Source organism: Psammomys obesus, unplaced genomic scaffold (assembly GCF_907164565.1).
Source record: "Psammomys obesus unplaced genomic scaffold, mPsaObe1.curated_primary_1811, whole genome shotgun sequence".
Lineage (NCBI taxonomy): Eukaryota > Metazoa > Chordata > Mammalia > Rodentia > Muridae > Psammomys > Psammomys obesus.
Genome location: NW_026596079.1, coordinates 1101855 through 1123720, shown reverse-complemented (window position 1 = coordinate 1123720; position 21866 = coordinate 1101855). Strand labels below are relative to the sequence as shown.

The 21866-nt window shown below is 61.6% G+C and overlaps 1 protein-coding gene across 9 annotated transcripts in view; it reads right to left on the bottom strand.

The window, feature by feature from the left end:
• Positions 1 to 2132: 2132 nt before the first annotated feature.
• Plec (plectin) overlaps positions 2133 to 21866 on the bottom strand; it is a 62331-nt gene continuing 42597 nt past the window's right edge. For 8 of the 9 annotated variants that reach the window (XM_055626382.1, XM_055626386.1, XM_055626387.1 and 5 more), the window contains 22 exons: positions 21687 to 21814; positions 21315 to 21408; positions 20475 to 20629; positions 20082 to 20391; positions 19907 to 19984; positions 19671 to 19832; positions 19392 to 19496; positions 19199 to 19294; positions 18856 to 18981; positions 17810 to 17962; positions 17557 to 17711; positions 17338 to 17464; positions 17062 to 17245; positions 16812 to 16969; positions 16514 to 16692; positions 15191 to 15329; positions 14748 to 15104; positions 14591 to 14674; positions 14278 to 14382; positions 14099 to 14197; positions 9710 to 13090; positions 2133 to 9571 (listed from right to left, as the gene is read on the bottom strand). In XM_055626382.1, coding sequence (XP_055482357.1) covers positions 3353 to 9571; positions 9710 to 13090; positions 14099 to 14197; positions 14278 to 14382; positions 14591 to 14674; positions 14748 to 15104; positions 15191 to 15329; positions 16514 to 16692; positions 16812 to 16969; positions 17062 to 17245; positions 17338 to 17464; positions 17557 to 17711; positions 17810 to 17962; positions 18856 to 18981; positions 19199 to 19294; positions 19392 to 19496; positions 19671 to 19832; positions 19907 to 19984; positions 20082 to 20391; positions 20475 to 20629; positions 21315 to 21408; positions 21687 to 21814 — 12594 coding nt within the window. In that variant the 3' untranslated portion in view covers positions 2133 to 3352. The remainder of the gene's footprint in view (positions 9572 to 9709; positions 13091 to 14098; positions 14198 to 14277; positions 14383 to 14590; positions 14675 to 14747; positions 15105 to 15190; positions 15330 to 16513; positions 16693 to 16811; positions 16970 to 17061; positions 17246 to 17337; positions 17465 to 17556; positions 17712 to 17809; positions 17963 to 18855; positions 18982 to 19198; positions 19295 to 19391; positions 19497 to 19670; positions 19833 to 19906; positions 19985 to 20081; positions 20392 to 20474; positions 20630 to 21314; positions 21409 to 21686; positions 21815 to 21866) is intronic. The other variant, XM_055626389.1, reaches the window with a different exon arrangement.

Genomic DNA, 21866 nt, shown 5'->3' with positions numbered 1-21866 from the left:
GTCTCCCTAGGCCCTATTGTTTACCAAATAATCCTGGTATCTTAAAACCCCAGCTTCTATTTCTGCTCTCCCAACTTGTTCTCAATTCATGCTTTCCTGTGTGTGTGTGATAATCTTGGGTTGTGGGATGGTACTAGAAAGCCTGGGTTTGATCTGAGAAGCCTTGGTTGGGAGTGAGACCTCCAGACCACAGGAGGAAGACTTAGGTGAGCCAGTACAGGACCATGTGGACAGGGTGTTCCAGCCCCCTCAGCAAGCCTGTCAGCAGTGGGTAGTCTGACTTCTCCGTGGGGAGTGTGCCTTGCATATTAGCAGGTCCTCAGGAGTCATAAGTAAGGACTCAGACTTGTTAAAACCTAAGGCTTTCCAAGGCAGCAGCTTCTCGGCGGGGTGTGGGTAAGTCCCTCTTCATTACTCATCCCAAGGATTTCCTTTTTATGATTTCAGGTAAACTGCATTCCCTCGGCACGTGCTCAGGATACCCAGGCCGGCCACATGGCTGCCCTCATAACTGACAAGAGCTGTCTGTCACCAGCGGCGGTTGGCCCAGTGGGTAAGACTACATGCTTCACCAGCATGAGGGCGAGAGGAAGGCACAAGATGCCAGGCTACCCATACACTCACCAGCATAGACCACACAACACAATCCACACTCAGAAAAGGAGCTGTTGGAGGCCCACCTGAATCCCACTGGAGGGGGTGTGCTCCCGTCCATCCCTGGCTGTTTACTGGACCCACACCTTACCTTCTCCAGAGATACCTTGTGCTAACAAGGGCAGCAGCTACATACAGAGACGCCTGGGTGCAAGCGTTAGCTGGTGGCTACCGGCCGGCTGAGGCAGGGATGTGAGCCCAGACCCCATCTCTGCATAGGACGGCTGGGGTCTAGCTATTACTAGACTACAGTAGAGACCACTTCCTGGCCAGCTCCTTACCCCTACACCTCCATCTTACCCCTCCTAAGATGCCTCCTCCAGGCACAGGCACAGGCACCAAAATTGCCTCCCAAGCTCTTCCTCTGAGGAACTGGCCTGCAACAGGTGGGGCCCATGGAGCAGACTGAGGTAAGAATTCTTGCCTCCTGACCCACAGATAGTAAGGAACCCACCTCTGGAGGGGTGTGGGGGCTGCTGGTGCTCTCACCCACAGCAACGCAATGGCCATGTTGCAGCATGACAGCATGCAGAGGAAAAGGCGGTAAAGCCCAAAGAGTCCCAAGTCAAAGGGGCCTGGCTCCCGGGGACACCAGCGGATGGGCTACAACAGTGTTCTCTGCAACTAGCAGACTGCACTCTTAGCGACATGACAAGTATCTAAGGGGCTTCATGACACGTGGGCTGCTGCATGGCATGTGGGCAGGCCGCTCTTCTCAGGGCATTCTAGTCAACCAGCAGGTAGGGCAGCTGTCAGCTGGCGAGAGTGATCCTCATCACCCATCCAACACTGGGGAGAGAAGAGCCCAGCAAGTGTACTGTACCCCAAAGGCAAAGGAGGGAGCCCTAATATTCCCAAAGCCAGTGGTTGCAGCAGGTTGTCGTGTCTCGTGAGTCTTTAAAAAACCGCAACCACTGAGAATCCTGACACAGCTCCAAGCCAGGACCTACTGACACTCTGCTTGAAAAGAAGGTTACTACACTTGAGGTGGGTGGTGCTGGCCCCTGGCAGCAACGAGTACTAAAGCCACCTTCCTCAAAAAGCTGCCCTCGGCCAACAGGCATCACCCTCCCCCGGCCCCCCCTCCCCCAGGGATGAAGGATGTAGCCAATTGACCATCGGAGATGGCGGGTGCGCACCTGACAGGCTGCTTAAGTGCCAACCCTGCGGCTGTCAGGTAGTGTGCCAAGGGAGAGGTCGTCACCCAGATGAGAGGCTGGCTGCAACAGGCCACACCAGCTATAACTTGCTCCCTTCTCCATTCCGCCTTCTGTGCCTGGCAGCTCTAGCCTCCACTTGGGTTTTCCTGGTTGTGCCGCCCAGCCCAGGCCTAATGTCTTCATAAGGCCTCAGGTCTCTACCCTGACCCAGAAACACATCTTCTGAGGGCCAGGGCCTGGAGCCCGGGGTTCCATGGCCTCTACCCTCCCACCCAAACACAGATGACCCAGGACCAAAGCACAAGGCAAGACCCAAAGGAAGGTTGGAATTGCTTTTATTGAGGGGCGGACACCGCAGGGCCCCGCCCATGGTCGTGTTAGTGTTCTGCCTGGCATCTCCACCTGCCACCAGCTCAAGGTTAGTGGAACATGCAAAGCTCACTCAGAGGGTGGAGGCAGGGGTAGGAGCCACCAAGGCCCAGGGGCTGGCTGGACAGAAAGGGAGAGTGGCACTGGCCAAGAGTTTATGTCAGCACAGATGAATCAGCCCAGTGTCTCTGGGCCATGAAGGGGCCAGGGCACCCTGGGAGAGAGATGTGGGCAGCAGCACCCAGAGAGGGGTTCCACAGGTTTGAGGAGTCACTGGGCCTCTGGAATAGAAGTCTCAGATCTGCAGAACCCTCCAGCCCTGCCCAGCCAGAATGGCTGTCTACTACCCTGTGTCTGGGTCTTTAGGGCCTGGGTACAAGAAGGACACAGAAGGCACTTACAAGGGGATGCTGAGGCTGGAAGGCTGAAGCAGAGGCTCAGGTCTCAGGGCAATAAGTACGGGGTGGTGAGCTACAAAGCACAGCCCCAACGGCAGCTGCAGGAGCCAGGCGGGAGGCTGGGGCTGGGACCAGGCCTTATCTTCCCATGGGGAAGGGGCTTCTCTGGGCAGGCTGGAAGAGATGGTTGGCCTGGGACCTTTCCTTTGCCAGCAAGACCCACCTCAAATGGCAGGCCATTCACAGACACACTGGAGAGAAGTAGCTGGCTCAGGACAGAGGCCTCAAGAGGTTCGAGAGCCGTCTGCTCACGGAACTGTCCCCAGCTCCCCTCGGCAGCTAGGACCAGCAGCGTAGACAACCAGTGGTGTTGGCTTATAGGTCTGGGGGCCTTTCCCAGATAGAAATCCTCCCAGGAGAGACAGGAGTGGTAGGCTGAGTGCCCAGCTCTGGATTCTCCAAGGCACCTAGCTGTGGTGAGTGGCAGGTAGAAAGGAGTAGGGAGATCCCAGGAGAGTGAAGTGGTCACAGAGCCTGGGCCAGCCCCGTTTCCCAAGACACAGGCTCTCTGGACGTCGGATATACTGTGTTAGTCTGGTCATTTTGGTTAAATTTTAGGCACCGCTTGGGAGGAAGACACCTTTACATGTCATTTTTTTTTTTTTTTTTTTTTTTTTTAGTTTTAGTTCTTGTTTTTTAAAAAGACCCCAGCGCCTCCACGGGGAGCCTGGCCACATGCAGAGCGGGAGGGCAGGGTGCAGGCAAGGGGGGTCAGGCCACCGCAGACTCGTGGCCCCCTAGCGAGGCTGAAGGCCCAGAGGCATAGCGGCGGCCATAGCCCGAGGAAGAGTAGGAGGAAGAAGAGAAGGTCATGGAGAAGCCGGAGCCAGTGGCATCAAAGCTGCCACGGCGGGAGCCCGCCCGGGAGCCGGTGCGAGAGCCAGTGCGTGAGCCGGTGGTGGAACCAGAACCGCTGACACTGTAGGGGCTGTAGTAGCCCTTGCTGGACTGTGCCGCGGCCTCCAGCAGCCTCAGCCCCGTGCCCTCCTCCACCATGCTGCGATCCAGAGCGTCCTTGTAGGAGATCTTGAGCTTGGTCTTGGGGCACGTGAGGTACTTGGAGTAGGCACTGACATCACGCAGCTTCTGGGCTGTGCGGGCATCCACAGTGCCACGCTGCAGGGCCTCATCGAGGGGCACACGGCCAGGCGTGTCAGGCTCGATCAGACCACCCGTGAGGTACTGCACCTCCAGGAAACGCTGGCCTGCCTCGTAGTACAGCCAGCCCTTCTTCAGGGCCTGGGCAGCTGACATCTTGGTCTTGGTGCGTGGGTCCTCAAACCCACAGAAGGCCTTCTGGGCCAGATTGATACGGTCAACCATGATCTTGTCCACCAGGCCCTTGTTGACAGCCTCGGTGACTGGGAAACGCTCACCCGTGCTGGGGTCAATGATGCCCCCAGTGCAGGCCTGCGCCTCCAGCAGCCGCTGACCAGTGATGTTGTCTACCAGGTTGCGGTGCATGGCCTCCGTGATGGACACCTTCTCCAGGGTCTCCGTGTCCAGGATGCCAGCCACTGGGCCGCTCTCCTCAGTAGGATCAGACCAGGAAGTTAACGGGGTCCTAGAGACAGCAGGGCTGATGGGGTAGGAGGAGGACGAGCCCACAGAGGAGGAGCGGGAGCGGAAGCCACCAGCATTACCCGAGAGCATGTCGGCAAACTCGGTGATAGACAGCGTGCCGGCACGGTACTGATCCAGCGCTGAGCGGTCAATGAGGTTCTTGGTGATGGCGTCATCAATGTCATACTGGCGGCCAGAGCGGCGGTCGATGATCATAGATTTGACGACGCCGTCGGAGGAGGAGATGGTGATTTCCTCCCACTCGCACTCCTGCTCGGACAGCTCCAGGTATGTCTGGTGGTCAATGAGGCCCTTGCGGTAGGCCTCGTACACTGACATCTCCTTGCCCGTCTCGGGATCCACGATCACCACGCGGCGCTTGCGCACCGAGGACTTGGAGGACGTCTTCCGCTCCCGCTTCTTCTCCTTCAGTGGCAGGAGACACAGGCCAGTCTGGGGGTCAGTGACACAGCGCTCCATCAGCTGCAGGTAGGTGAGGTTCTCCTCGGTGTTGGGGTCAAAGAAACCCTTGGTGTCGTCTGAGGGGTCGGTCAGGATCTCATTCATCTCCTCATCGAAGAGGCCGCGCTTGTAGGCCACTTCCACAGGCAGACGGTGGCTCTCCTCAGGGTCGATGATGCCGCCCGTGGCGATCTGGGCCTCCAGCAGGCGGATGCCGTGGTCCTTCAGGATCAGGCCCTTCTTCATGGCCTGGAAGAGAGAGATGAGTTTCCCAGAGTACGGATCCTTGTAGCCAGTGACGGCACGCTCAGCCGACAGCAGCTTGTCCTTGAACTCGGGGCCCACAATACCCATTCGCACAGCCTCCTCCACAGTCAGCTTGAGGCCCTTGATGGGGTCAATGACATAGCCGGTGGCTGCCTGTGCCTCCAGGAGCTCAAAGGCTGTGCCGGGCCGGATGATGCCCTTCTTCATGGCCTGGTACACCGAGAGCCGCTCCTTGGTAGCATCCACAAAGACTCCGGCGATGCAGCTGGTACCCTCCAGGAACTTCTGTAGGTTCTTGGTGACCTCCTCAATGGAGGTCAGGCCTTCCTGAAGCTGTAGTGCTGTGGCCTCGTCCATGACCTGAGAGCGCACCAGCTCCTCCACAGTGATCTGCTTGCGCAGGCCTCGGAAGGTCAGCTTGCGGGCGTCAGAGAGCGGCAGGAGCATCTGGCCGCTGCTGTCATCGCGGCGGCAACGCTTGAGCAGCTGGGTGTAGCTGAGGCGCTCGTCCGTGGAGGGGTCCACATAGCTGCGCACCTCGCTGGGCTCTGACAACTGGTCGTGAGTGTCCTTATTGAGGTAGCCACGTTGGTAAGCCACCTCCAGGGGGAGGTGGAAACCCAGGCGGGGGTCCACAATGCCTCCTGTGGCCAGCTGGGCATCCAGCAGCCTGAGCGCCTCCTCGGCAGGGATCAGCTCCTTCTTCATGGCCTGGAACAGTGAGATGGTCTGTTCGGTGTAGGGGTCGCGGTAGCCAGTGACAGCGCGCTCGGCCGAGAGCAGCCGGTCGTGCAGCTCAGGGCCGACCAGACCCTTCCGCACAGCCTCATCCACCGTCAGCCGCTCGCCCTTCACTGGGTCCAGCAGGAAGCCCGTGGCCGCCTGCGCTTCCAGCAGCAAGCGGGCCACCTCAGCACTCAGCAGACCCTTCTTCAGGGCCTGGTAGATGGTCAGCGTCTGCCGGGAGCCAGGCAGGTAGACACCGGCCACCGAGCCTGTGCCATAGAGGTAGCGCCAGGCAGACTCCATCTCCAGAACCTCGCGGAGGTTCTTGCTGCCCTCCCGGAAGAGGTTGTAGGTCTCAAGGGAGATGATCCGGGCCTCGTACAGGTCCTCGGCCGTGAGGCGGCGGCGCACGTAGTCATAGGAGGCGAGGTTCTGCTGGCGGATGATCTCGGTCTTCTCGATGATCTCGATGATGATGATGATCATGCGCTCCTTGGTTACCTTACCAGCCTGGAAGTCAGCCATGAGGCGGGCTCGCTGATCCTCGGGGATCATGTCTGACTGCATCACCTCCCACAGGGACATGGACGAGCCGCCGTGGCTGCCGCCGCCCGGGATGTCGATCTGCGTCTCCTCAAACGCCCTCCGGGTCTCCTCCTCAGTGTACACCTGTGTGGTCTCCACCACCTCGGCCTTCTCTGCCCCTCGGAGGGGCAGGAGGCGCAGGCCCGTCTCGGGGTCCTCCACGCAGCGCTCCAGCAGCTGCAGGTAGGTGAGGTTCTCGTGCGTGTTGGGATCGAAGAAGCCCTTGGTGTCATCGCTTGGGTCGGCCAAGGTGCGGTTCATCTCCTCATCCAAGTAGCCACGCTGGTAGGCCACGTCCACGGGTAGGCGGTGGCTGTGGACAGGGTCAATGATGCCGCCTGTGGCGATCTGGGCCTCCAGCAGGCGGATGCCATGCTCCCTGAGGACCAGGCCCTTCTTCATGGCCTGGAACAGTGAAATGGTGGTACCCGAGTACGGGTCCTTGTAGCCAGTGACGGCCTTCTCAGCGGACAGCAGCTTCTCATGGAGCTCGGGGCCCACTACCCCCGCCTTGACGGCCTCATGGACATACAGCCGTTGGTTCCGCACGGGGTCCACCAGAAAACCGGTGGCTGCCTGGGCCTCGAGCAGGAGCGTGGCCGTGCTGGGAGTGAGCAGGCCCCGGCGCATGGCCTCATAGATGGTGACTTTCTCCTTCGAGGCCTCCAGGTAGATGCCGGCCAGGCAGCCGCTGCCCTGCAGCAGTGTCCGCACGGAGCTCACCTCCGACAGGTCTTTGACTGACGTCTTGCCATCCTTGAGCTGGTCAAACTGAGCTTTGCTGAGGATCTTGGCGGCCAGGAGCTCGCTGGCAGGCACGGGGGCACGGAGGCCACTGAAGGACAGTCTCTCCCTCCGCTGCGTCTCCACCTCTTCCACGATGGTGATGAGGATCTTGATGACCTTCTCCACGGTGACCTTGCCCGTGCGGAACTGCCGCAGCAGCTCCCGCCGCTGCTCCTCCGTGAAGTACTCAGAGCTTATGAGTTCCCACACGGTCACCGCCCTGCCCTTAAAGCTGCCCACGGGGACCTCAACCGCGGCCTTCTCCAACGTCTCACGGGCCTGGAGCTCAGAGTAGACCTCTTCCTGCTGGGCCCGGACGGCCTTTTCCGAGACTGGCAGCAGGCTCAAGCCGGTCAGCTGGTCAGACCGGCACCGCTGCTGGAGCTGGCTGTAGGTGACTGGCTCCCGGGTGCTGGGGTCAAGGTAGACTCTGGCATCATCCCTGGGTGACGACAGGGCCCTGTTGGTCTCTTTGTCCAGGTAGCCCCGGGCATAGGCAACATCCAGGGGCACACGGTGGCTCTTGCTGGGGTCGACGATGCCACCGGTGGATAATTGGGCATCCAGCAGGCGCAGGCCCTGCTCTCGGGGGATAAGGCCCTTCTTCAGGGCCTGGAAGAGCGAGACACTTTGTCCTGAGTAGGGATCCCGATAGCCCGTCACGGCCTTCTCGGCCGACAGGAGCTTTTCGTGCAGCTCGGGACCCACCAGGCCAGCGCGCACCGCCTCGTCCACAGTCAGCCGCGCGCTCGTGGCAGGGTCGATGATGTGCCCGGTGCCAGCCTGGGCCTCCAGCAGGGCCATGGCCACATCCGGCTGCAGCAAGTCTTTCTTCAAGGCGTCGTAGAGGCTCAGCTTCTGCCCTGCCTCTTCCAGCCACACGCCCGCGATGACATTGGCACCCCGCAGGGCCTTCCTCACGCTGTCCGCCTCGGCCACTTCCCGCACCGAGCGCTCGCCCCGCTGCAGCTGCTGGTAGAGTTCGTGGTTGATGACCCCGCTCTCCAGCAGCTCCGCGGCAGGCACAAGAGCACGGAGGCCCTCAAAGCAGAGCTGGCCCTTCCGCTCGTGCTCCTCCACCACCGTGATGACGATCTTGATGATCTTCTCCACCGTGATGCGGCCCGTACGGAACTGCCGGAGCAGATCCCGTCGCTGCTCGGCTGTGAAGTACTCCGAGTTGATGATCTCCCAGATGGTCACAGTCTTGCCCTGGAACTTGCCGAACGGCGCAGACACGGTGGCCTTCTCAAAGACGTCACGGGCCTCTGTGTCGGTGTATACCAGCTCACCACCCTTGGCGGCCTTATCTGTGAGGGGCAGGAGGCGCAGGCCCGTCTCGGGGTCCTCCACGCAGCGCTCCAGCAGCTGCAGGTAGGTGAGGTTCTCGTGCGTGTTGGGGTCAAAGAAGCCCTTGGTGTCATCGCTTGGGTCAGCCAAGATGCGGTTCATCTCCTCATCGAAGTAGCCGCGCTGGTAGGCCACGTCCACGGGCACGCGGTGGCTGTGGACAGGGTCGATGATGCCGCCCGTGGCGATCTGGGCCTCCAGCAGGCGGATGCCGTGGTCCCTGACGATGAGGTCCTTCTTCATGGCCTGGAAGAGGGAGATCTGCTCCCCGGTGTAGGGGTCCTTGTAGCCGGTGACGGCCCGCTCGGCGGACAGGAGCTTGTGGTGCAACTCGGGGCCCACGACACCCTCCTTCACAGCCTCGTTGACAGTCAGCCACCGGTTCCGAACCGGGTCCAGCAGGAAGCCTGAGGCTGCCTGGGCCTCGAGCAAGATCAGAGCTGTTCCGGGGCTAAGCAGCTGCCTCTGGAGGGCGGCGTAGACACTCAGCTTCTCGTTGCTGGGCTTCAGCAGCAGCCCCGCAATGCTGCTGCGGCCCTTCAGGTACCGGCGCACATCCTCCCGCTGCGCGAGCTCGGCCACTGTGGTGTGGCCCTGGGCCAGGCGCTGCACCTCCTCCGTGCTCAGGATGCCCGCTTCCTGCAGCTGCCGAGCTGGCACCTTCCGGCGTAACCCCTCGAAGGTGTGCTCCGGTTCTCCCTCCACGGAGGGGCCGTCCAGGGCGTCGCGGCCGTTGGGCAGGGCCTTCGTGGCGGCGGCCTGGGTGGCGGCGAGCTCCTCCGAGTGTGCCAGCGCGGCCCGGTGCTCTTCCTCCAGGCGCTGCAGCCGCTCCCGCAGCCTCTGGTTCTCCTCCGCCAACAGCTTCTCCTGCTGCTGCCGCTGCTGCTCCAAATGCTGCAGCTCCTCCTGCTTGCGCCGCACCCCCTCCTCGGCCTCGCGCTGCCGCCTCCTGGCCTCCTCCATGCTGGCCATCAACTCCTGTTTCTCCTGCTCCATCTGCCGCTGCTGCCGCTGCTGCTCCTCGCGCAGCTGCTGAGCCTTCGCCACCTCGTCCTGGAAAAGCTGTTCCAGCTTGGCCTTCTCCTGCTCGATGAAGTGCTCCCGTTGCAGCAGGCTGTCCTTCTCAGAGAGAAAGCTCTTCTGCAGGGCCTGTGTCTCCTGCAGTATCTGCTCCTGCTGCACGGTCTGCATCTGTTCGGGGAGGGAAAGGGTAAGGTTAGCTATCTGGAAGAATGGAGAGCCACGATGACTCACCACCCTACCCAAGGGTAGACTGGAGCCCCCTGCCACCCAGCCCGCCCTTCCGCCTGTGAGGAGGGAGGGCGGTACCTCCTCAGACTTGAGCTGGAGCAGCTTGGCCTCCTGCTTGAGCTTCTCCTTCTCACGCTCCAGCTCAGCAATGGCCTCCCTCAGCCGCTCGGCATCGTGGTCGCTCTGCTGTCGCTGGATCTCGAGTGTCTGCACCAACGTCACCTTCTCCTGTGTAGCAAGTTCAGTGCGGTGCAGCTTTTCGCCAATCTCTTCGGCCTGCTTCCGGAAGCGCTGGGCGTCCTCCTCCGCGCGGGCCTGGGCCCGGCTCATCTCGGCCATGCGCAGCTTGAGGCGTTCAGCCTCCGCGCTCATCTCCAGCTGCCGCTGCCGCTCCGCCTCCAGAGTCCGCTGGAAACCCTGGGTCTCCTCTACCAACTGCTGTGCCATTTGCTCCTTGTCCTCCTGGAGCCGGCGGGCCTGCTCCTGCGCGAGCTCCTTCTGCTGCTGCAGCAGCTCGGCCTCAGCCTTAAGCCTCGTGGCTTCCTGAACCGCCTGCATCTTTTCCTTGAGCATCTTCTCTGCCAGGGCCCGCTGCTGTGCCAGGTCCTCCTCCGCCAGCTGCCGCAGCCTTGCGGCCTCCTGGGCGGCCACACTCAGGCGCGCGGCCTCCTCCGCCACCTGTTTCATCTTCTCGGCCTCCTCCTCCAGGAAGCGCTGGGTGTTGTCCTTGTCGCGCAGGATGAGTGCCCGGTTTTCGGCTTCGATGCGAGCCTTGAGCTTGCCCAGCTCCTCCATCTGCACGCGGACGGAGAAGAGCTCCTCCTCCACCTGGCTCCGCTGCCGGGCCGCCTCGGTCACCTCGGCCTTCAGCCGCTGCAGCTCCTCGTCCAGGATGCTCTTCTGGTGGTCAGTCTCCTCTAGCTTCAGCCTCAGCGTGGTCAGCTCCTGCTCCACCTGGGCCTTCTGCCGCAGCGTCTGCTCTGCAAACTTCTTGTGCTTCTCCATCTCCGCGTCGGCCGCCTGCTTCTGTTTCAGCGCTGCCTGCTCGGCCTGCGCCCGGCGCGCCGCCTCCTGCTCAGCTTCCTTGCGCAGCTTCTCCGCAGCTGCCTGCGCCTGGGCCTGGGCCTGGGCCTGCTCCTCCGCCGACTGCTTCAGCCGCTCGGCCTCCTCCACCCGTTTCTGAGACTGCGCCGCCTCCCGTTCGGCCTGCTCCCGGGCCTCCTCGGCCTCCTCGGCGGCCCGCCGCGCCGCCTCTGCCTCGCTCCGCAGCCGTTCCAGCATGCTCTGCTCCTGCTGGAGTGTCTGCTGCAGCTCCTCTTCCCGCTGCTGCACCGCGAAGGCGTGCGCCTTCTCCTCGGCCTGCAGCCGTTTCTGGGCGGCCTCCTGGGCCAGCTGCAGCTGCCTTGCCGACTCCTGCTCCGCCCGCTCTCGCAGGCGCCTCGCCTCCTCCACCTTGGCCTTGAGCCGCTCCACCTCCTCCAGCGCCACCTTGCGCTGCCTGGCGGCCTCCTCCTCGGCAGCCAGGCTCTTCTGCACCCGCTCCTCGGCCTCACGCCGCCTCTGCTCCTCCTCCGCGGCCAGCTGCCGCTGCCGGGCCGCCTCCTGCTCGGCCAGCTCCTTGCTGCGCATCGTGTCTTCGGCGTTGCTGCGGATGCGCCCGAGCTCCAGCTCCAGCTCGGCCTTGCCAGCGGCGGCCTTCTCGAAGCTCACCTTCAGCGCCAGGATCTCCTCCTCCACCTGCCGCCGCTGCCGCAGCGTATCCTCCACCAACCCCTTCTGCCGCTCCAGCTCGCTCTCCGAGGCTTTGCGCAGTTGGGCCAAGCGCTCCTCTATGTCGGCCTTGTGCAGTGCGGCCTGCTCCTCCAGGCGCCGCCGCTGGAAGGCCTCGTCTTCGGCCAGGCGCCGGAGGCGCTCGTTCTCGGCCTCCTTCTCCTTGAGGGCGATCTCGGCCTCCGTCTTGAGCCTCGTGGCCTCGCTGATGGTGGCTAGCTTCTCAGCGAGGACCCGCTCGGCCTCAGCCCGCTGGCGAGCTGCGTCCTCCTCAGCCAGCTGCCGCTGGCGCTTGGCCTCCTCGGCCAGGGCGCGCAGACGGGCGGCCTCCTCCGCCAGCTCTCGGAACCGGCCGGCCTCGGCCTCCAGCCTCTGCTTGGACTTCTCGCTGGTCGAGCGAGACTCCTCCTCAGCTCGTGCCTTGCTGGCCAGCAGGACCTCCATCTCGGCCCGCACCTTGGCCAGCTCGGCCTCCAGCTCCTGGCGCTTCTGCATGGCTGCGGCAGCTTCGTGCTGTAGCCGGGCCAGCTCCTCCTCCAGCAGCTGCCGCTGCTGCTCACCCTGCTCGGTCTCGGCCCGCAGGCGGATGAGCTCCTGCTCTGCGGCCAGGCGCTGCTGCGCGGTGCCCTCGGCCAGCTGCCGCTGCTTCTCCAGCTCCTGCTCGGCGAGCTCTCGCTGCCGCACGGCCTGTTCCTCCGCCTTGGCCCGCCGGCGGGCCTCGCGCTCCGCCTCCTCCTTCTGCTTCTCGGCGTCGGCCTGCGCCAGGCTCTTCTGCTGGGCCACCTCCTCGGCCTGCAGCCGCAGGCGGAGCGCTTCGTTGGCCTTCAGCTGCCAGTGCTCCAGCTCCCGCTCGGCCTCCTCGCGGGCTCGCTCAGCCTCGGCTTGTTGCTGTGCCCGCCGTTCGGCCTCCTCCCGCAGCTGGGCCACCGTCACGTGCTCCTCCTGCAGGGTGCGTTCCAACTGTGCCGTCTTCTCTGCAAACGAGGCGCGCTTGCTCTGCAGCTCCACTTCCGCACTGCGCTGCGCCGTCTCCAGGGCCACCTGCACTTGGCGAGCCCTTTCGGCCTCGGCTTGGCGCAGCCGCCGTTCGGCCTCCTCGGCCTGCAACTTCAGCTCGTCCAGGGCCTGCAGGGCCCGCTGCTTTTCCCGTGCCGCCTCAGCTTCGGCCTTCACGCGCAGGGCCAGCTCGGCCTCGGCCTGCCTTTTGCGCTGGCTCTCGTCTTGCACCTGCCTCCGCAGGCGTTCGGCCTCCTCCTGAGCCTGCCGCTTCTGCGCCTCTGCCTCCTCGGCGCGTGCCCGCAGGGCCTGCAGCTCGCCCTCTGCCCCTCCGCGCTGACGCTCCGTCGTCTCCAGCTGCAGGCGCACCACCCGGATCTCCTCCTCAATGCGCAGGCGGCTGCGCTCGGCCGCCTCCACCTGCTGCGCCTTGGCCTGGATCTCCGCCTCCGAGCTCTGCCGCAGGTGCTGCAGCTCCTCCTGGATGCTGCGCTTCTGCTGCTGGGCGTCCACCGCCGCCTCCTCACGCCGGGCGACTTCTTCCTGCATGCGCCGCTGCAGCTCTTGCGCTTCCAGCTCTGCCTGGGCCTTAGCTTTGGCGTGTGCCTCGGCTAGCTGCCGCTGCTTCTCCAGAGCAGCCTCCACCTCGGCTAGCCGCTCCCGCTCCTCTGCCCGCTGTTGCTCAGCTAGCCTCTGCGGCAGCAGCAGAGAGGGGAAGAGAACCACAGAGAGTGTGAGCGTGGGGGAGGGTGCCAGGAGCTCACATGACGTAGAAGGTACCACCACAGTTCACTTGGACAGTGCAGTTTTGGGGAATCAGGGAGAAGAGAGATTCCATCCCAGGCAAGGAGAGAGCGTGCACCCGCCCAGGGTCCTCGGGCAGCGAGCACAGCAGCCCCACCATGCTCACCAGCCTGGGGAAGGAGGCCCAGGTGTCCTCCCCTCTTCCCGCAGACAGGCGACGGAGACAGACGGACAGGGAGAGAGAGAGAGAGAGAGCAAAGCAGGAGGCTCGCAGGGCCTGCAAGCCATACCCACCACAGTCCTGCCTGAATTCTATCACCCTGTCAGGCCTGGTTCCCACCATAAGGATCCTCTCTCCTCACGGGGAGGGAGGCTGTTCCCAAAGCCCAGTGGGTGGGGGCGTGGTGACGTAGCTCAAGCAGGGACAGCTGTGTAGACCAGAACCAGCTCAGAAGGCCTCTTAGGCCGGCAGAGAGAGAAGGTGGTGCTTCAGGTAGGCCCACAAGGCCACCTGGGAGGTAGGGAACTACACAGATGACACCGTGCCTGGCCAAGTGACTCTGAGATGCTCCTTTCCAAACCCCATAACCTCATACACCAACTCCTCCTGGGGCAAGAGGCCCAGTGACACCAACACAGAATCCCCAGGAAAAGCACAGAGAGCCAGGATGCATGTAGTAACACCCACCAATGGGAAAGGGCACCCTAGCCACTAGGCAGAGAGCAGAGCCGTGCCAGGTCAAGGCGGGGAGGCCACAAAGAAGGGCAACCTGGGCAGCCGTGCTGGGGTGGGGTAGCGGCAGTGCCAGGCAAGGGGCGTGGAATGAACTGTGACAAGTGACAAGTTCCTACGGGCTGTATTTGAATTCAGGAAAGAGGCCTTCCCCTCCCCTCCCCTCCCCTCCCCTCCCCTCCCCTCCCCTCCCCCGACGTCTGTCCACATGGCCCCAGGCATACCTCTTCCTCTTCCATGCGGCGAAGTGTCTCAGTGATGAACTTGATGTACTGACTGGTGAGTGTGGTCAGTTCACTGTAGCGTGTACGCAGGTCCACATACTGGGGGAGAAAGTCAGTCAGTGACCAAGGGCCCCCTTGAGGCCCACCTATCGCCCTTGGTCAGCCCACCTCCGTCCTACCTCCTGGATGACACTCTCCGATCCGGACTGAACCTTGGGCTTCTTGGCTGGGGAGGCCACGGGCTCAAGCTGCGCCTTGTAGGTGACCAGCTGGAGCTCATAGTCCTACACACACACACACTGTAGTCAGCTAGCAGCTCCATACTCTGGCTGCCTGGGCCTGACCCCCACCCCCACCCCACCCCACCCCACCACCACTACCGCCAGGCTGCCTCATAGGCTTTCTCTGGCACAGTCCAAGCTCGGCAGGGTCACTCAACTGGCAAGTGCACCCCGGTTTTGCGTTTTCGGGCCGGCGGCTGGGAGGCCTCACCTTGATGGCATTGATGTACTGCTTGGCAAACTTCTGGCACTCCTCAACCTTCTCGCCATGGCGCTCGATCTCTTCCAGCAGGGCCTGAGGGAGGAAGGGGTTAGCGATACGGCTCTAGGCTGCACCCTACCACACGCCAAACCTACCCTGGGCCTACCTTCTCCTGGCGCAGCTGTTCTCGTGCGGCCTGACTGTTGGCTATTGGCACGGCCTGGATCTGCTCCTGCCGTCTCTTGGCATCCTGCAGCCAGGAGCTCAGCGGGTCCGCACTCTCGCGGTAGTAGCGGAGTTGGCGGCCCAGCTGCTCAAGCTCGCGCTGCCGCACATCGGTCTGGGCTAGCACAGCCTGCCAGCGCTCCAGCAACTGAGCGACGCGTTCTCGCCAGCGCTCCACCTCTACGTCCCGCTCGCCGTGCCGCTGCTGTAGCCGATCACCAACTTCCTGGGCCCCCCGCAACTCATCTTTTAGGGTGTCAAATACAGGCTGCTGAGCTTCAGCCTGGGCCCGCAGCTTCTGTTGGGTGAGGCAGGACGGGTACCATGTCAGCACGGACTCCTACTGACCCTGTCCCCAGGGAAGCACAAGCCCCCAAAAGGTACCTTCAGTGAGGCCTTGGTGGCTTCAAGCTCTTGAAGAGTGGCAGGCACAGCCTGGGCCTCCTTGAGCTGTTCCTCGTGGGCTTTAAGCACCTCCTCAGCCCCCTGGGTACTGCGAATTACCAAGCTGATGGTCTTGAGTCTAGGTAGGAGATGGGAAAACTCAGAGCCAGGAGAGAATGGGCTCCAACAACACAACCCTCAATGAAGCAACCGGAGCCAGTAGGTGCCTCCTGCCACGCCAACAATCTACCTGGCCGGAGCAGGTGGTTGGTCACTTAAGCTGGAAGACATGGAGGAAGGGTGTTCCAGCCAGGAGCAGCAGGCTCTAAAGTCCTGGGGCAGGTGATAACACCTGCAGTATAATTCTCAACCTTCCGGCTCAAGGCCAGGCAAATAACTAAGTAGGAAGGGGACCGTGGGCCTTCCAAACACTGTATTGGCATTTGTTGATTAAAGGGTAGACGCTCCATGTAGTACAGGAAAGAATCAATGCTGAAAACAGATGCTGGGGCCCAAGGCTCCCGAAAGTCAGGCCCTAAGAACAAATGCTGTTTCTACTGTGCCTCTGAATCAAAATACGCCGAAATAAACAGAAAGCAGTGTGCGGAGACTCTGCAGCTAGGCACCGGAGGACAGGCAGAAGGGGCTGGGCTCTGGAAAGGCTTGCACGCCACCAAGAGCTCAAGCAAGGGTGGATGCTAAGAGGATGAGGGCAAGAGGCCTGGGGAGTACCTTGCTGCCTTGTCCCTCTAATGTCTCAAGCATTGCTCCAGCCTTCACTGCTCCTCTTCCTTCTCCATTTTTTTCTCCACCAAGAAGCTTGTCCACCTCCCAAACTCACTGACGCCCTCTGTGTAGCAAGTTGGTCCTTCCTCCTGAACCCATCAGTCTGGCCACATCTCATGGCCTCCCTCCCGTCCTCCCATCTGTGCTCCCTTCTACTCAAAACTTGAAACAACCCCTGCTCTAACCTATCTTCTCCCCTCACTCTTCACTGGGCTGGCTCCTGGTCAGTGCCAGGTCTATAACTTCCTGTCTTGGCACTCAGCAAGTGGCACCAATGTCCTCTGACCCCACACTTCACATCCCACTATGAGAAAGACCTATGGATATGACCTTCAAAATGCATCAGGCTCTGAGCGTTTCTTACCACCTCACGCTGCCCTGCAGGTCTGAGCCCACCATCCCCTAGCCAGACTCTCTGACTCCCAATGCCATTTTACATCCCCACCTTCATCTGTCCTTTTCCGAGATCATGTCTGGAATCACTGCCCTCATCAGGGGAACCCCACTGGACCCCAAAACTTGCACAGGAATACTCACTTCTCCAAGTAGATGGCAGACAAGCTTCGGACCTGTTCCAGCTTGCCCAGGGTCAGTTCCAGCTCTGAGCGCAGAGTGGGTGCAGCAGGGGATGGCTCTGGCAACGCTAGCACCTTCTCAGCCTCAGCAGAGAGCCGGGCAACTCCCTTGCCCAGCCCCTCCACCTCAGCTTGCGCTTTCTGTAGAGAGACCGGGCAGGGACACAATGACCGGCAGAGCCTAGCCACCAACTTCCCTTGAAGGCACAGGAAGCTGGGGTGGGAAGGAGGAGTGAGAAATGAATGGGGACTGCGCCTGCCTGCTGCTCAGCGATGCGTTGGGCACACTCCCGCGCAGGTTCTTTGTCCAGTGGCAGCCGCAGACGGTGCACAGTCCGGGTCTCACAGGCCTCCAGCTGCAGTCGAATATCCTTGAGCTCTGAGATACATCGCTGACAGCGGGACTCCTCCTGCTCACCTGGGGAAAGCACCAAGGTTATTCAGAAACAGCCTACATGCAGCCTGCCAACCTGCCCCCCCCCCCCCCCCAGGGCCTTGGCCACCCCATACCCTGCTCCAGGCTCTGTAGCAGCTGCTGGTAGTGGCGGCTGCAAGACCCATACTCGCGTTCTGCCACCAGCCGGTCCTCAGGCCCAAAGCCACCAGCATCCTGGCTGTCTCGAAGGAAGGCCTGGTAGTGCAGCTCCAGGTTACGCAGAGCTTGGCGCTGCTCCTCTGGCTTCAGTGTGCGGAACTGGAGGTGGCACGCATTGTTGAGGATGGGGGACAGGCCAGATGGTGACTGCCCACAAGACACCATCTCCCATGGCCAGTGTGCAATCTTACCGTGACTAGAGACCAGGACCGGATTAGCTGTATGTCACGGTTGAGGTTCTGCCATGCCAGGAGACTCTTCATGTCCACGTGCAGCTGGTGCCACAGTTTAACCAGGGCCTGATGCTGGGCCTCCAGTCTAGCAGACAAGGACCATGTTGAGGGGTTCTGTCTGGAGCCCCCTCCACTCCCCACAAACTCCCTCCAGCTGTGAACCCCCAGGCTACCCACCTAGTGACAGCTTCCTGGGCCTCCTGGTTGGGCGGCGGCACAAGAAAGCAGACAGAAGGCACCGCAGCCTCACTGCTCGAACCGCCGAGCACCTTCCAGTGAAACGGCTGGGCAGGACCCACCAGCTGGCATTGGTCACCCTTGTGCACAGTCACCTGGGATAGCGGTAAACAGTGGTAAACAAGGTGGCTATGCCTGTGCCCCCGTCAACCCCAGCCCCTCTGGCTTGTGCACAGCCTGGCTCAGCCCTTACCTCCACCTGCTTATAGTCACACACGGCCAGCAGGGGCACATGGCCCCGCACGGGGTGGGCAGGGTTACGTGGCTTCAGCTGTACAATAGCCTTGGCCCGCTTGGCCAGGCCTGAGAGATGCCCCTTGTACTCATTCAGCTGTTCCTTCTCATCCTGTGTGGGGGAAGGGGAGGCTCAGGGTCGACCCATCCAGCTGCGGATACAGAGATACCTGGCCCAGGAAGTAACAGACACTTCCAGCACCCTGTCCGGAGAGGCTTTTGATGCCAGAAGTGAGGGCGCTTAAAGGCAGCTGCAGCGGCAAGATGGCATAGGCCTCCACAAGACGATTCCATTGACCTCCTTCCTCCCAACCCAAGCCGGGTACCCCACACCTACCCTAGGCCACTCCTATATCCTCTAAAGAAGCGGACAGGGCCTACTTCCACTCCAGCCCCTTCAGTGACCTTGCCCCTGCTCCCTTCCCTTCTAGCTATAGGTCATCCTCCTCCCCATCTAACCTGAAGGGAGGGGAAGGAGAACAAACCTCACCAAGAGCAGTTAAGGACAGAGTCCATGCTGGAGCACCAGGCCCTCTCCCGTCCCCTCAGGTCAGTGTTGTAGCTGAGGCCCAGTCTTTGCAGATCAGAGACTCAGCTTCCTCTCCCCTCTGCCCCTGTGACTCCCTACCTAGAGTGCTGAGACTATTGCGGATACCCCCAACCGCGCCCCAGCGTATATGGGCCCCACATCCAGCTGCCGATCTGCCCTTAACAGCCCTGCAAACACGCCTGCTCCAATCACCAGGCCATAAAGTCTGATGATTCACCTCAGGGCTGGTGATTCCCAGCTGACAGCTCCCTCAGAGAAGCTCTAAGGTTGGGTGGGGCTCATGCCAGCCAGGCACCTGTCCCCAGTTTTTCTGTTTCCACATACACACACACACCCTCCCCCCAACCCCCAGGTGTCTCCGTAGCCCCGGTGGCCTTCTATCCCATCGGCAGGTACCTACACAGCCCATGACCCATCCAATCTGTCCCTCTGTTCCTTGTTCACATCTGCTTTACCTGGGCATCCTGCAGCAGGTCCTCAAGCCTGGTGACGGTGATGGAGCGGTCACAGCTGTACTTTCTGCGTAACGTCTCCTGTAGTTTCTGCAGCTGCTCCTCAGCCTCCCGAACATCTGAGAAGAACTAGGTAGGACGGCAGAAGGGGTCATGCGGAGCTGACAGGGCCCAAACCCCCGGCAAGATGTCTCGGCAGAAGCCAGACCTGAGGGAGGAGGTGGACTGGTAGCCCACCCCAGGCGGACTGGTAGTCAGGGCGGGGCCACACATCTGTCACGGCTACGGGGGCTCTTTTGGGGCACTACAGCTGAACCACCAGAGAAAGAGAGGCTCCGGTCCTTACCTGGAAGTAGGCTGTGTTCTCCTTCAAGTGTGCCTCGATGCAGCAGCACAGCTGTAGCATCCAGCTCCACTGTGTCTGCAAGGCAGCCTGGAAGGACTGCAGACAGCATGGTCCTTAGGCCCCACGCCCAGCCCCTCAGTCCCAGAGGCCCACCCTACCAATGCTCATACGGTCCCCTGTAGCCGCGCCCTACCTCCACTGTGGGCCGGGCGGGGTGGTCCTCCCGAAGCAGCCTGTCCCCGGTGTTCTGGATCTCCTTGATTTTCTTTTCCTTCATTTCTAGTTCACGCATTAGGGCCTGACGAAAACGAAAGGGGTCTCAGGGACAATGTCAGGTTCGCTGTGCGTGCAACCCAAGTCCTGTGCCCATCTCCACAGAGCCCTGAGGATGAACTCAAGGGGCTCCCAACCGTGAGGAACAGCAAGGGTGTGAGTGGGGAGGGAGGGGGTAGACATGGGGGTACTGCCTCACCGAGTAACTCTCTTTCTTGGCAGCCATGTTGGTGTTTCGGTCGCTCCAATCAAAGGCCACTTCCTCCTCTTCCTTCTCATTCAGCCACATCAGCTCCTTGGTAGCTGCGGCCACAAACCCGTGCAAGCTCTCCAGGGACCGCAGGCGGGCCTTGGAGGAGTTCTTTAGGGAGGAAAGGATGAGTCAGCTGACTGCTGCTGCCTAGCCCTCCCAGCCACCTGCAGTCCCCCACTCACCAGCAGCTTTGCATACTGCAGGTCCAGGCGACCCAGGCAGTCTCGGTAGGCACCCCGGGTGGCAGGGGAGAGCTGGCTCTGCGAGAGAGAGACAGGAGTAGTAAGGGCTGCAGTGGCTGGCAGGGCGAGGGGGGCCTCGCCCACAACCACTGCCTACCCTAAGGGCACTGCTTACCTCATCGTTCCGGGCCCGCTCGATCTTGGCCCGAAATTCCTCAACAGACTGATGCAAGCCTCTGTGGCTGCCCAGCTGGGCCTCTACGCTAGGCAGGTCCACGCCCCACTCAGCGCTGTCTATTCGACGCTGGTTCTCCTCGACCCACGCCAACAGGTCCTGCAGGTAGCGCAGCGTGGAGTCTTCGAGCTCTGGGCGCCTCTGTGTGCTCTGCAGGGGCACCTGGGTCACGGGGGCAGCCACCCCCGCCTTCAGCCGGAGGTTGTACTCAGTGCGGATGGCCACCAGGCGCTCATGCAGACGATACACCCTGGAGAAGCGTGGGAGTTGGGAATGGGGGTCACAGGTGGGTCTCAGGCCCCCTAACCCAGCCTCCCCCGGTATGGCACCTACCTCCGGTACATCTGTTCACCCTGTGGGTGCCGCCCATCTTTAAGGGTCTGCACGTCGTTGAACAGCAGCCGGATCATACCATCAGCCTTGTCCAGGTCCCTCTCGACTTCCCCAGCCCGCTGAGCCACCTTGCCTGAGGCCAGCAGCCGAATGTCCTGCAAGATGGTCCTGGGTGACTTGGCTGACTCACCTGCTCGCTGCCTAGGGTTCTCAACCAAGGGCTAACCCTTCACCTGATTCCCCAGCCTAAGATCAAGATCTTGTCCGGCTCACAGCCTTGAGATTCCCATCCATTCCTTTCCCACGTGTATTCCTAGACAAATCTGTATCAGCTCTCCGGGGAATCAGGATCCCATCCAAAAGATTCCCACTAGGTCCAAAGACAGAGACCTTCAAAGCTTCGTCCACAGAGGCTGTGCCTCACCCTCCATCATCTACCACATAACTTCTCCCAACCAGACCCACACAGTCCTGTGCCTCCCAGGCCCCATGACACTTATCCAGCAGTGAGGTTTGGGTCTCCCCATTCTCCATCCCTGAAAAGGGAGAGGATGAAAGAGAGGGCCACTCTGGAATAAGGCAGGGAGGCAGAGAGTCCTGCCTGGTGGCCAGAGGCCAGTTCTGCTCACAAAAGGAGGTCAGAGTTGGCATCGGACCAGAAGGGCCTGGTTTTCCCGCCCTAGTGCCACACCCTGGGCCTATAGCCCAGCAGGCCACAGCCCTGGCTGCAGAGTAAGCGGCTCAGGGCTCCTCCTACCTCCCTCAGGCCTGGAGGGGTGCCCACCCCACCCCTTGCCCCGCCGCTCCGCCCCCTTGCCCCGCCTCTCCTCTCCCCCTCACCGACTGCAGCAGGGAGTCAGCCTGGTTCAGCTGTTCCTCACACAGCCCAGCTTCCATCTGCAATTTGCTCACGATGCGCTGAAGACACTCCAACCTACGGACCAGATCACCTCAGAGGCCCACAGAGTCACGAGGCCCACCACACTCCAGGCTCAGAGAGGGGCTCCCCTTTGCTCTGGCCTCACTGCCTGCCTAGGGCGTACTGTCCTGCTGGCCCTGAACACTGGAGTTTGGTTGGGTTCCCCAGCCTGGTGGGGGGGGGGGTTTCCTCCTCAGGCAATGACTCACCCTGGGGTGGTTCCCCTGCCACCACAGAGCCCCACCCTGTGCCTGCTGTCTCCCACACTGCCTGCCACCCTCCACATGTCCCACCTCTCAAACTCGCTCCGGAGCTGCTTCTCCCGCTCCAGGATGGCCACATGCAGCTTGCCCCACTCCTTTTCCACATCCAGCGGGTGGTAGCCGGGGGGAATCTTGAGCTGGCCTGCTTGTACTGCCCCCTGTGAACAGGGGCAAGCTCAGACCCAAACTGGACACAGGGAATCCTGGATG